Source organism: Schistocerca serialis, chromosome 3, assembly GCF_023864345.2.
Source record: "Schistocerca serialis cubense isolate TAMUIC-IGC-003099 chromosome 3, iqSchSeri2.2, whole genome shotgun sequence".
Lineage (NCBI taxonomy): Eukaryota > Metazoa > Arthropoda > Insecta > Orthoptera > Acrididae > Schistocerca > Schistocerca serialis.
The window spans coordinates 259,662,422-259,675,628 of NC_064640.1; the positions used below are offsets into that span (position 1 = coordinate 259,662,422).

The 13,207-nt window shown below is 39.4% G+C and overlaps 1 protein-coding gene across 1 annotated transcript in view; it reads right to left on the reverse strand.

Annotated features, from left to right (window-relative positions):
* LOC126470030 (dedicator of cytokinesis protein 3) overlaps positions 1 to 13,207 on the reverse strand; it is a 1,043,796-nt gene that overhangs the window by 17,083 nt on the left and 1,013,506 nt on the right. The window contains exons 32-36 of the mRNA XM_050097517.1: positions 11,923 to 12,107; positions 10,686 to 10,845; positions 9,376 to 9,548; positions 2,927 to 3,126; positions 1,359 to 1,438 (exon numbers count right to left, since the gene is read on the reverse strand). Coding sequence (XP_049953474.1) covers positions 1,359 to 1,438; positions 2,927 to 3,126; positions 9,376 to 9,548; positions 10,686 to 10,845; positions 11,923 to 12,107 — 798 coding nt within the window. The remainder of the gene's footprint in view (positions 1 to 1,358; positions 1,439 to 2,926; positions 3,127 to 9,375; positions 9,549 to 10,685; positions 10,846 to 11,922; positions 12,108 to 13,207) is intronic.

The window sequence follows — 13,207 nt, forward strand, 5'->3', positions numbered from 1 at the left end:
TTATACTAATGACTAAAGCATGTGAACTGTTAATTATCATAACTAACAAAATTATAAAAGAAAATACGAAACTGTTATAGTGACCTCTGAAGATGCTTTAAAATAAAGCAAAATGTGTCTGGTCTTAATAAGACTTTTATTGCAGTTTCTAAAGATTGCATTAAACATATACAACTAAATAACTTTATTGTAGGAGCACAGACTAAATTAACTTTATCTTGGAGGTACAAGTCAGAGCCTCTCAATACTTATTAAAATGATTTCATGGATATGAACTACAAAAGTTTCATCTATGTCCATCAATAGTATGGTTTCTTTAAGGCAGTAGGATGATTATACAATGTAGCAGATTACGATGCACCACACAGCACTGAGACCATGTGGAGATTGCAGCCATCCTCTTCCTTCAACCAAATACGTAAAAGAAAATGTTTTGTTGTGGCATAGGCAAGTGTTGTAAACAGTATTTCTGTAGATGTTAATATTGGCAATATATCTCAAAGCCAAAATTAAGACATGTGTATGCAAACCTAATGGGATGAAATCCTCATTGGTAATGATAAGCATCTCATTTTATATAATAGCCTTGTTTTTGCAAAATATTCAGTGCTATACTTGAAGCTTCTTCATTGTGTGTCCATGGGTTGGTGAATATGCTGTCTTAAAGTTTCTTGGGCATCCAGTCAGATTGATCATTGTGGAATGAAATGTTGATGGTACATTACACAATTGAAAATTCATTCCACAATGATCAATCAATCTGGCTGCATGCCCAAGAAACTTTCAAGCAGCTTCTTCATTAATCAAAGTAAACCATGAGTTGTATTCTGTTGATAACACATTAATACAGTGTTTAATTTTTATTTACAGCAGACATATCTAGTTAAACTGTAATAAAAGATATGCCTGTATTTCATCACACTGGCAGTATGACTCTTTTCATCTTGTTGCAACTGCAACTCTATATACTCATGCTACACTTTGATAGCAATGAAAGCAATGATATGTTAAAGTTCAGTTTCAACTGCATTATTAACATACATGTGCCTATTTTCAATGTACAGCATCTTTGGTCCTTTTTTCCCCACCATCACTTTTGTCTTCTGTAATTTCCATCTTACATATGGCCCAAAACAGCTGCTAGAAAGTTACTGATTTCCAGTTGCTTACAGAATTAGAAAAACATGGAAGCACACCTGACAATTACCATGGAAGAGCATGAGAAAAAGAGGAAAATTAGGATACATCTGTGGATTTCTACAAAAACACTGAGTAACACCCTAGTATTTTTTTAAGTAAAAATATATAATTAGCTTTGTTTTCAAGACAGAAGTTACTGATATATGTATTTTACATACCTTTTTAATGAGTCTCTTTGGTGGGGCTGGTGGCATTTGTGTTGTATCAATAAATAAACTAGTGTTTCTTCGGTCTGGAGCTGCAGAAAAAATTTTCAATTAAACATTTTCATTTTATCAATAATACTTGAAATTTTGTATAAAATAGTTAATTTCAAGGAACAAAAGCTGTAAATCACTATTTATAATAATAAATATTTTTTACCACTGAATTCTCTCTAACAATTCCCCCCCCCCCCCCCCAAAAAAAAGATATATATATATATATATATATATATATATATATATATATATATATATATATATATCACTCTTTTTAATGTTTCTAACTCTTGAAGATTAAATAAGTGGTAACAAAACTTGCTATTATACTGACAAAATAAGACAAGTATGTCAGGTCATCCAAGAAATGGTTAATGGAGCAAGGAATCCTTCACCCTCATATGAGTATAAACACTTCAATTTCTTACCTACGTCCAGTCAGCTTCCAATAATCTGCTCCCTGGTCTTATATTTGACAACTCTATTAGGAATTATAGTGGGTCACAGAGGAAAACACATCATGAAAGCCATCACTTTTGTCAAGAGCCTGAGAACTCTTGTGACAGATCTGGATTCAAACAATGGAATGGTGACCCTTAATGTACTTTTTCTGTCTGTGATGGTACCAAAGGAAGAGACACAGAAATAATCAGACTACCTCACTACAGCTTCATAGCAACATATTTTCTGATCATTATGTATAGTATTAAGTGACACAGTACATAGCACGGGTCCATCATAACTGCTAGCCATAGAAAAACCCATTTGCAGAGTATTTTTAAGAATGGACTTTAGAATAAACTGCTCTGCATGAACCAGTAAAATGTCTAGGCTACATTAAGCTTTTTTAACCTGACAGCAATGGCAACACTGCATTGCATCAGTTCTTGAATCACATGAATCGTGCCCAATCAGATTATGATGGAAATGTAGAGAAATCAGAACCATTCATTCCAGGCATACTGGCTGAATACATGCTGAACAGAAATCTTAGTCATTCTATAACTTGCATACCACACACTAAATTACATCTAAACATGAGTGGTTTCAATCACTCAAAATAGAACAGGGCATCATGAGCATAGTAATACAAAGAACAAAAATCTCACATAAATACCAAAGCAAAACACTTATGGTTTGTGTTTGAGAAGAAACATTACAATCAGGATGAAAAAAGGACAGAATTTATGTATGAAGAATAAAGGTGGTTTTGTGACAGAGAAGAGGATGATAGACACATTTATAAAACTCTCATTAGTTTACAGATATGTGAGTCTCCGAGATCTGGGTTCTCAGACCTTAAACTGAAATATTCTATTTCAAAATCAAGGACATGATGAGAATAGTACTGCATAATGCTACAATGGTGGGTCACAAGCAAAGAATGTTTTATTTCTTGGCTCTTCAGACACAAATACTATTTAAGCACTCTTCAGAAATTATAATTAAAAACAAGTCACTATAAAGGAAAAACTGTACCTAATTTTAAATGATTTTCAACAAGTGGTTAGAAATGAAGTACTAACTTTGTCCTCTTGGAGGTAGAGGTGGTGCCTCATCTGTAGTTGCCTCTGACCATGAATTCCGAAGCTGACTGCCATTGCTGTTCTCAGAACTGTTGTAGCTAGCTGGAGCAGGACATGAGAGTAGTTTACTGAGTGATCTTTGATGCGTTGGTTTGGGGGGTCTTGGCATTGTAGAAACTGTGTCACCTTCTGTAGAATCTCTACAAACATGAAAAGATAATTGTGAGCTACACATGGGTGATAATAATCTTAAAGACACTCCTAAACAAAACTTACTGATATTGTTAATTAATGTTGATAGCAAAGATTTATTTTAAAATATTGAATTATCAAAAAGAAAAGTTGTTCCCAAAACAGTTCTATATTCTCAAGAGGAAATTTACATTTGTAAGTCACTGTTGTCTACTTCATTATGATCTTATGATGAACAACTGTAAATAATCGCCTTTTTCAATTTCCTTATAATTGTTGGATCAAGTAATTATTTTAGTCTTTATCTACCTAAAAACTCTGTTAACACTTGTGCTACTTGCTATAGCCCTGTATGTAATACTTGGATACTCACCATGTCATCAGGCTGCTGGCATGCTACAGTTCTACAGTTCGAATTTTCCGCCAATAGCATCTGCATGGACTAGCCACCAGGGGCCACCTGTGCTGGGACTCATGACTTGTGTACATGGCATGGCATTTGCTCTGCCATCTACTGGAGCCCTCCTCTTTGTAAGTGCATTCCAGCAGGTTCTTGCTCTCATATTATGTTCATGCTTATTGTCAGCAACTGCTTGTGTCAGTACCTGGATTGTTCCTATGCCCTCAACTGTTGTTTGCTTGTATATGGAAGGATAATAAACTTTTGTTCGCCCTGGCTGTGCTGTTGTGTCTTACAGTATGATCCAATTGGTGACAAGTCTGGTGTTCACTTCCATGTGCTCAGTCTATTTGCTGGTTCCTTTGGATCTTCCATCCAAAGAGGCAGAGCTCCAATCTCTCCTGAAGCAGCAGCAGGCTCTTACAGTTGCTATCACGAACTTGTCAGCCACACTGACTATGCAGGCTTCCACACCATTAGCATATCCTCTGCCATTTCCCCCTGATGACAATGCGATGAAGACTGGGAGGCTTACAAGAAGTAGCTTCGGCAACACTTCCTCACTTTTGGAGTCACTGATTTAAACATATGTAAGGCTTTTCCTCAGCTCTACCAGTTCAGCCATTTCACCCCACTCCAGGAACCTGCATCACTTTTGTTTGATGATATGTGTATGTTGTCATCGAATTAACACCATAAATGCACAGGTCATTGCAGCAACTGATTAGCTTTGCCTCTGCGATGACTTTAAATTTTCAGTTAATGTACAGCCTATCAATGACACCTACGTTTTACCCTTTCCAGACAAGTTATTGGCTAAATTCACCAGGGGCCAGTTTTTCTCCAAAACTGATTTATCTGAAGCCTATTTACAGATTCCACTGGATAAGGATTCTAAATGGCTCCTTGTGATTAACACAGCCTTTGGGTATACCAATATTAGTACCTCCTGTTTGGTGTAGCTAGCACCCAAGTAATTTTTCTATGTTTTTTGGAAGAGCTAATAATTTGTGTTCTGGGATGCATCAACTATCTTGATAACACCATCATGATGGATCAATGCATCCGTGGAAGAGCATTTACATAACTTATGCACCTTGTTCACAGTCTTACATACTACAGGGTTGAAATGAACTTGGTCAAGTCACACTTTTTTCAGTCATCCATTGTGTATATGAGGTTTGAGGTTTCTCAGTATGGTGTTAAGCCTTCACTTCATCAGTCACTGTGGCCACAGCTCTGCCTCACCCTACAAATGTGAAAGACCTCCAACCAATTTTAGGTGAAACTGCTTACTGCCAAAAATCTATTACACATGATTTCAAATCTAAATTACATTCTGCTTCTTGTTTGGCTACTTTCCATTCTGGTGACCACTGGGTTTTGGCTATGGTCACCTTGCAGTATGGGCTCAGGGCCATTCTCACTCATCGATATGAGGAGGGTTCCAAACTTCTGACAACTTATCCATCAAAAACACTCAACTCTGCACAGCAGCACTACTTCCTAGTTGAAAAGGAAGTGCTGCTATCATGTATGCCCTCAAAAACTTTCATGTGTTCTTGTACAAGTCTAAGTCCCACATCATTACTGACCAAAAGCCCTTGGTTTCATTGTTTAATCCTTCTGCTTCATTGCCTGACAAAGCACCACATCATCTCCAGCACTGGGCCTAGTTTCTGTCTCACTACAACTATGAAATAAATTTTTGGCCTACTGTGCAGTATGCCAACACTCATGCTCTGTCTCAGCTTCCAATTGGGCAGTTCCTATTTTTGATCAGAAAGAACTCCTCTGTTTTCACTTAGGTGTTGGGACTCAACTTACAGTGGAAGGATTTGCTATTACAGGCTCCCAGATCACAGCTGCCATTGCTGCCAACATGATTTTGCACCAACTGTTTCAGATCATTCAGCAAGGTAGGCCGTACAGGCCTCCGGGCAGAGCTTCTGATCCTTTGTGTAACTATTTTGCCCTCTGTCAGTCACCTAGGGCTGTGACCCGAGCTGCCTCTAAGACAGGATGTGCTTCAGCTCCTATATCAGGGACACTGGGAGGTCTCGCATACCAAGTAATTGGCCTGTCTGCATATGTTTTGTCCCAGTATCGATAGTGACACTGCACACCTTGTTGCAGCCTGCTCTCAGTGTGCTACCCAACAGGTGGCACCATGGGTGATGCTCTCTTCGTGAACCGCATTGCAACGTCCATGGGAATGCATCCATATTGAGTTCCTGGGACTCTTACTAAATTCTTACTGGTTGTTGGTAGTCAAAGCTTTCTCTTAATTTCGATAAATTATCCCCTGTCCTTTGATGCAAGCCATATCTACAATTCATGCACTCTCCAAAATTTTATCTATGAAGCACTGCCCTATACACTTACTGTCGATAATGGTCCACAGCTTGTGTCTCAGGTCATCTCTGATATCTGCACCCATCAAGGCAGTCACCACATGACTGCTTCCCCTTTTCACCCCCAGTCTAATGGCTGGGTGGAACATCTCATCCGAATGTTCAAAGTTCAAATTTAGAACTACTTTACGGACTCGTCCCATGGACAGTGCCTTGAATGCTTCTCGAATTTCTGCACGTTTACACCAATGGGAGATTGGAGTCCAGCCAAGACACTCCATGGTTGCCAGCCATGCACTCTACTGAATTGGTTCACGCTATCTCATGCCCATAAGCATGGTCCTCATCACAGTTCAATCATGGCTCCGAAGTATGTGCTTGGGGGTTTGACCACCGACCAACGTGGATTCTTGCCACGCTCCACAGCTGCTGAGACCACTGCCTCTGTATGGTGCACACCAGTTTTCAGCTGGTGGTGCACCACCATGACCAGCTGCACCCCCCACCACAGCAAGGGCTGCAGTTCTGCCATTGCCGCCTCTGCCTCCCCCTCCTCCCTCAGCACCTGTTCCAGCCTTGCAGGGCATCCCTACTGCAAGGGTGGACCTAATCTCCATGTGGATGTTGCCATCTCCTGAATTTGCTGCAGGGTCCAGCACCCTGGCACGTCCTGCACCAGCTGCTAGGTTTTCCCATGATGCTACCCTGCCACCGGCAAACCTGCCTCCAGCTGGACTGACACCTTTAGGTCCTCCAACAATGGCACCCCCAACCAAGCGCATCTGGTGCCTTCACTGCCAGCATAGTCCCACCACATCGAGGGACCAGATGCTACCAGGGCCCTTGTCACCGATCCTCTCTTCTGGTACTTTGGAGTGGGGGGGGGGGGGGGGGGGCGGACCGCTACCTTGCAATGTCCACAGCCACACCCCTACACCCCTTTTACCCTTAATCATTGATTCTGGCCCAAAATCTTCTTCTGCCACTATGTTCATCACCTGCGGCATTCGCTCCAGAGGCCATGAACGTTTCAACAGTTGCCCCGATGCCTACATCACTGTAATGTCCTTTCCCCAAGGGGAGGGAGGGGGGGGCTATAACACTGTATATAATACATGGAGACGTGCAGTGACACCAAGCCACCACTGCCATGCTGCACTTCAAATATTCCACCAATGGCGTCCACACAGGCCAGCCAACAGAGGCTGCCAGTGGTGGGCCATCTGAGTTCTGCAAACAGCACCGTATCCACAGTGCAGTCTACCGGAGCCCTTTTCTTTGTAAGTGCAATGCAGCAGGCACTTACTTGTTCTCATACTGTGTTCATACTTATTGCCAGCAGCTGCTTGTATCAATACCTGGATTGTTTCTCTGTTCGTGTCTGTGTTTTCAACTGTTGTTCACTTGTATGTGGAAGAAGAACTTTGGTTCAATGTGGCAGTGCTCTTGTTTGTCTCTTTATAGTACAATACCCTACCAAACATACAGAAAGGAAACAAAAGACAAGAGGGAACAGAGGAGCAGGTGGGTGCAGCACTTGCAAAGCCAAATACATGTCAAATAGAGAAAAGGTCCTTACTTCCTTGACAAGTAGACAGGTTAATTTATTCTTCCTCAAACAACGTATTAGGACCTAAGGTTTCTCTCCTGTGTTTTTATGAAATAACAATCACATAGTAACACCAGGGAAATGAGGGAGGAAGTAAGCTACTATCTGAGAGGGGGAAGTTAGCATGTAAATATAATCAGAAAAATAAGTCAAAATACTATGACAACTGCACACTGTTAGAATGAACGCCACATGTTGGTGTTGCAATCATGTTGGAAATACAAAGCTGGTTGGCTGTTCATGTGCCATTGTTGTGAGTACCTACGGAAAGTGGCTGAAGGATGGTGAAACGGTGAGTACGCTACAAGGTGTTGGACATTCACACCTCATTACCGAACAGGAGTTCGGACACTTCCTCAGTCTGTAAAGAAGGATAGGCAGCAAACTGCGGCAGATATGATGACAAAGTACAATTCTGGTGCAGACACAAATGTTTTGGAGTATACACCTCGGTGCACACTGTTGAACATGGGGCTCTGGAACACATTTTTCCCATGTATTCCCATTTTGATCCAATGACATGATCAATTATAATTGCAGTCGGAATGGGAATATCAAGATGTTCACCACAAACTCATGACTGCAGTTCTCTAGCCAAATATCATTCTGTTCCCTTTCATGGTGGTATTAATTCATATAAGTTAAATCTTGTCTTTTATAGTACTCTAATTACATTTTTTTTTTTTTTTTTTTTTTTTTTTTTTATTCCAAATCTGGAATACTGAGTGATGTGTCCTTGGATGTACTGTACTCAGCACATTCGTCTTTCTCATTTTTCTCTCTTTAAGTCATAATTAAAGAACTTCTTTTTCCTGAAGATTAGAGGACATCAACTGCTCTTCCATGCTATTGTTGGCCATACAAAAGTTCTGAGTTTGATGGTTGAAAATGTATTCTCTGTCGGCACAGTGACATGGTGAGTGCTGATTAACCTGTATCTGCACATATAGTTCACAAATGCTTTCATGAAGGTGGCCTGTGTGCAAGATGACCAAGTATGTATACCATTTATTTAGCATAATATGACAAAAGTTTGCATGGGTTTAAATCAGTAGCAATCATTTCACTTTGCAAGTAAGTCCCTATTTTATGCTGAAATTAAGTCTCATTGTACACTTAGAAGAAGAGGGACTAGAGGCATATTAGATGCGCAAAATGTCATTGGAACTGTATAATACATAAGTGACTGTAAGCTTTTCATGTAACTGCATATTTTTTCAAGCATGCAAAGAGATTTTGGTCCTCTACATGACACCATGATCACTTAGAGTATTGGGATAACATACAGGATATTAACACAAAACAATTTCCACAGTAACATGAAATCATTCTCTAAGACAACAATTGCTACCGAAACAGGAGATATCTAGGTATCCAACAGTGGAAGAAACCCAGAAGACTAAGAATGGAGTATCCAGGTAAGTAATTGGATCTTAAGATGCTTGGATTGATAACTGACAAGGCTGATCCCTTATCCACAGACTCTAGAACAGTGACTTTCAAAGTTCCGGAGTACAAATAGCAACTGAGCTTGTTTACACTCATATTAACATAGTGTAGCATGACTGCAGTAATAGGAAGGTAAGTTTTTTTTTTTTAAATTGTCTCTATAAAAGTTACATGATTCTGTTGTATTTTATTAAAAAAGTTAGCATCTGTGCTTCAATGTTTTGGAAAGTTCTCTTTGGAAGATGTTTTATTAAGTTTTGTTGTTCTCCTTAAGACATTATGCACTTATAATATTCAAAGAGTTCTTTATTATTAAAAAATTATTTCCATTTTTTGCTTTGTTTATGAAAATTTAAGGACACAATACTAAGCTTATAGCTCCCCTATCTTATTGTTTTAACCTGGAAGAGAAATGAAGATACACATGAACACATTCCCGTTTTACCTGTTTAGGCTTACAGGTGGCAGTGATGAATATTCAAGAGTTCCTCGAACTGTTATACGTCCCATATCTGTCAGGCTGTAGCCAGCTGAACGTGGTCGTGACTCACGCATTGGTATTGGTGGTGGCGGAGGTGGGGGTGGAGGTGGTGGTGGCACATGGCTCTCATTCATTTCCTAGAAATTGAGATGATGATGTTAGTTTCAGTTTTGAATAAAATACATTTAGTATCAAAATAAAACATCCCTCATTAAAATGTGCACCAAAGTTTTATTATGTTTCAGACAATGACCCATTACTGTTTTCATACCAATAAATTCACCAATTTGCACTCTTGCTTTTACAATAAAAATATTCTGAAAATTAGTTATGTTCATACATAGCTAAGCTATGACAAAATAGTTTACAGAATAATTAAGAGGGCACAAAACTGACATAAGGTAAGGATCAGTTTACAAAGGGTTATTACAGGTGTATCTAATTATGAATGGAACACATATGAAATACACCAGAACAGCTTTCTTCCAAAACTAAAAACATCTTAATGTGAACACTAAAAACTTATAAATGAGAGCAGACTGCATCTGTGACTTTGTCCCCTCCAAAATAATATTTTCATGACAACTGCTTAATACCTTCTGGCAGGTTAGTCTTTTTACCCAGAAACATTTGCACGTTAATGAACTTATGTGCAAGATAAGATCATGCTCCAATTTTGATTTAAGGAAGATCACTGGGTGGGTTTTCAAGATGTCAAGATGTGGATTGGTGGGAGGGATGCAAAGTGAAAATTGTCCTCTAGATTTTATAATACTAGACTGGCACAGCAAACCTTGATAATTTGCATTTCAAAAGTAAAAAATTTCATAACCTTTTGGCCCTGCTACTTTGCCTACAACAGTCTTTCAGAATTATGAAAAAGTACTGAGATGATCAGTCACATTATTTGGTAGGTGGAATTTAATAACAGAGTGGTGAGGAATATATATAGTGGTACATGATGTACCTCCCACATACACAGTAAAGTGACTTGTAGTGTGTAAATTGTAGTTGTAGATGGAAATAGAAATTTCACAAAGCTTGCTGTTTTTATAGATATCTCAGAATTTCTAAAAGATAATTTCAATCAAGTTAAGCAGAAATACATATGTTTCAGAAGGTGTGATACTTTGTTTCATATGTCATCTCTGACTGAGGACATATCTTTGTCCCAATGAAAAATAGATTATCCGTTCCCCTTCTTGAAATACCATCACCAACCATCAGGCACATCATGCTGAATATGTTCTACAATCATGCACTATAAGACTCACCACTGGCTTGCTATATATATCTTCATCATCTGTCACCTGATCATCCATAAGAGCAAAGTGGTTATATGGTCCTCCACTGGAAGTAGAGGAACGATTACTGCGACTTTCATTGGGCTGCATGAGCATCTTCTTCTCCATAGGAAGGGGTGGTAGAGGCATGCTGCAATTGATTATCAAATTTTTAAACCACAAGTTATTGTAAGAACTGACTAAAAAGCTAAACATGTACAGGACCCGCAAATCTATAGATTTGCAGTGATGTGAATTTGGGTTCTTCTAGTTTTGTTAGAAGGAAAGAGATACCATTTATCTTTAGTGCTTCAAAGAGGAAGAATGAAGCTCCCAAAGGGGCCATGACGATGGGCAGAAACAACACTTTGCTCAAGGTCATACTTAAAAACACTGTGTGTTGTACATTCATACAGTCACAAAGGAAAATAGCATCATAAGCTGTCAGCTGTCAAGGGTAAAAGGAAAGGCAACCACTGATATGCACTATTCCAAGAATAGAGGTTGAGAAAAAAGTTTCCAACCTTAAAGTTTCATGGAAAAAACCTCTTTGTTGAACGGTCCCATTTTCTGGAAGTGTCTCTCAAAAGTTAGGAGGGGCTTAGTGACTGTCTAAAAAAGTATGCTATGTCCCTATCTGATGGAGAAGGTTCAGTCAAGACCATCCACTGTAACTTCCTGAGACACACACTGTCTCAACAAATCACCTAAATCCATGCAACAGTAATGTACAAGTACCCATGCAAAAGTAATGTACAAGTACATAGTCTGAGAAGTTATCAGACATTCTTTAACAGAAACAATGTATATTCAATTTACATCTCTTTCTGGCAACAATCCTGAGTATGTCTCAATTTATGTCATGCTATTTCATTTATAAAATCCACAGCTCACTTCACCCTTGTGATTGTTGTCTATAAGAGGTAAGTATTGTGTTCTATTGTGAATAATAAATAATATTATGTATTTTTTTATCCTGAAAAATTATTTCCATATTAAGTAAAGTAATCAAAGTGAAAAAAGCATTCATCAGAATTTACCATTAGCTAAAAGTGAGTGGTTGTCTTTGATCATACACTGCTGATATTAAATTTAGGATTGTCATTTATCACACTACACTTAAGTTGTGATATCTGGATTAAATAGTGGATTTACCTTCAAGCAGTTTGAACAAACATCTGAGGAGATGTGAAAGCATAAATAATCATTTAACACCATGCAGTGATACCTTAGAATACTGCCACAGGAGGTTGAGTCTGTACAAGAATGTCCTCTTGATGAGCGAATAGCAACTAGCTCTCTCAGTCCTTGACGTAACTGTGACAGCCTCTCCAACAGTCTACGGTGAAGTGGTTGCACACCCGGAGGGGCAAGCTGCCCATGAAGTGCAAGACCAGTCTCTAGTATGTGGAGCTGAAGCACAGAAACAAATGTGTGGAATAACATATTTAGAAATATTAACAGATTATAAGCATCACTTCCTATATATAAAGAATGTAACTGAACATTTACATTTACATTTATACTCCGCAAGCCACCCAACGGTGTGTGGCGGAGGGCACTTTACGTGCCACTGTCATTACCTCCCTTTCCTGTTCCAGTCGCATATGGTTCGCGGGAAGAACGACTGTCTGAAAGCCTCCGTGCACGCTCTAATCTCTCTAATTTTACATTCGTGATCTCCTCGGGAGGTATAAGTAGGGGGAAGAAAAATATTCGATACCTCATCCAGAAACCCACCCTCTCGAAACCTGGCGAGCAAGCTACACCGCGATGCAGAGCGCCTCTCTTGCAGAGTCTGCCACTTGAGTTTATTAAACATCTCCGTAACGCTATCACGGTTACCAAATAACCCTGTGACGAAACGCGCCGCTCTTCTTTGGATCTTCTCTATCTCCTCCGTCAAACCGATCTGGTACGGATCCCACACTGATGAGCAATACTCAAGTATAGGTCGAACGAGTGTTTTGTAAGCCACCTCCTTTGTTGATGGACTACATTTTCTAAGCACTCTCCCAATGAATCTCAACCTGGTACCCGCCTTACCAACAATTAATTTTATATGATCATTCCACTTCAAATCGTTCCGCACGCATACTCCCAGATATTTTACAGAAGTAACTGCTACCAGTCTTTGCTCCGCTATCATATAATCATACAATAAAGGATCCTTCTTTCTATGTATTCGCAATACATTACATTTGTCTATGTTAAGGGTCAGTTGCCACTCCCTGCACCAAGTGCCTATCTGCTGCAGATCTTCCTGCATTTCGCTACAATTTTCTAATGCTGCAACTTCTCTGTATACTACAGCATCATCCGCGAAAAGCCGCATGGAACTTCCAACACTATCTACCAGGTCATTTATATATATTGTGAAAAGCAATGGTCCCATAACACTCCCCTGTGGCACGCCAGAGGTTACTTTAACGTCTGTAGACGTCTCTCCATTGATAACAACATGCTGTGTTCTGTTTGCTAAAAACTCTTCAATCCAGCCACACAGCTGGTCT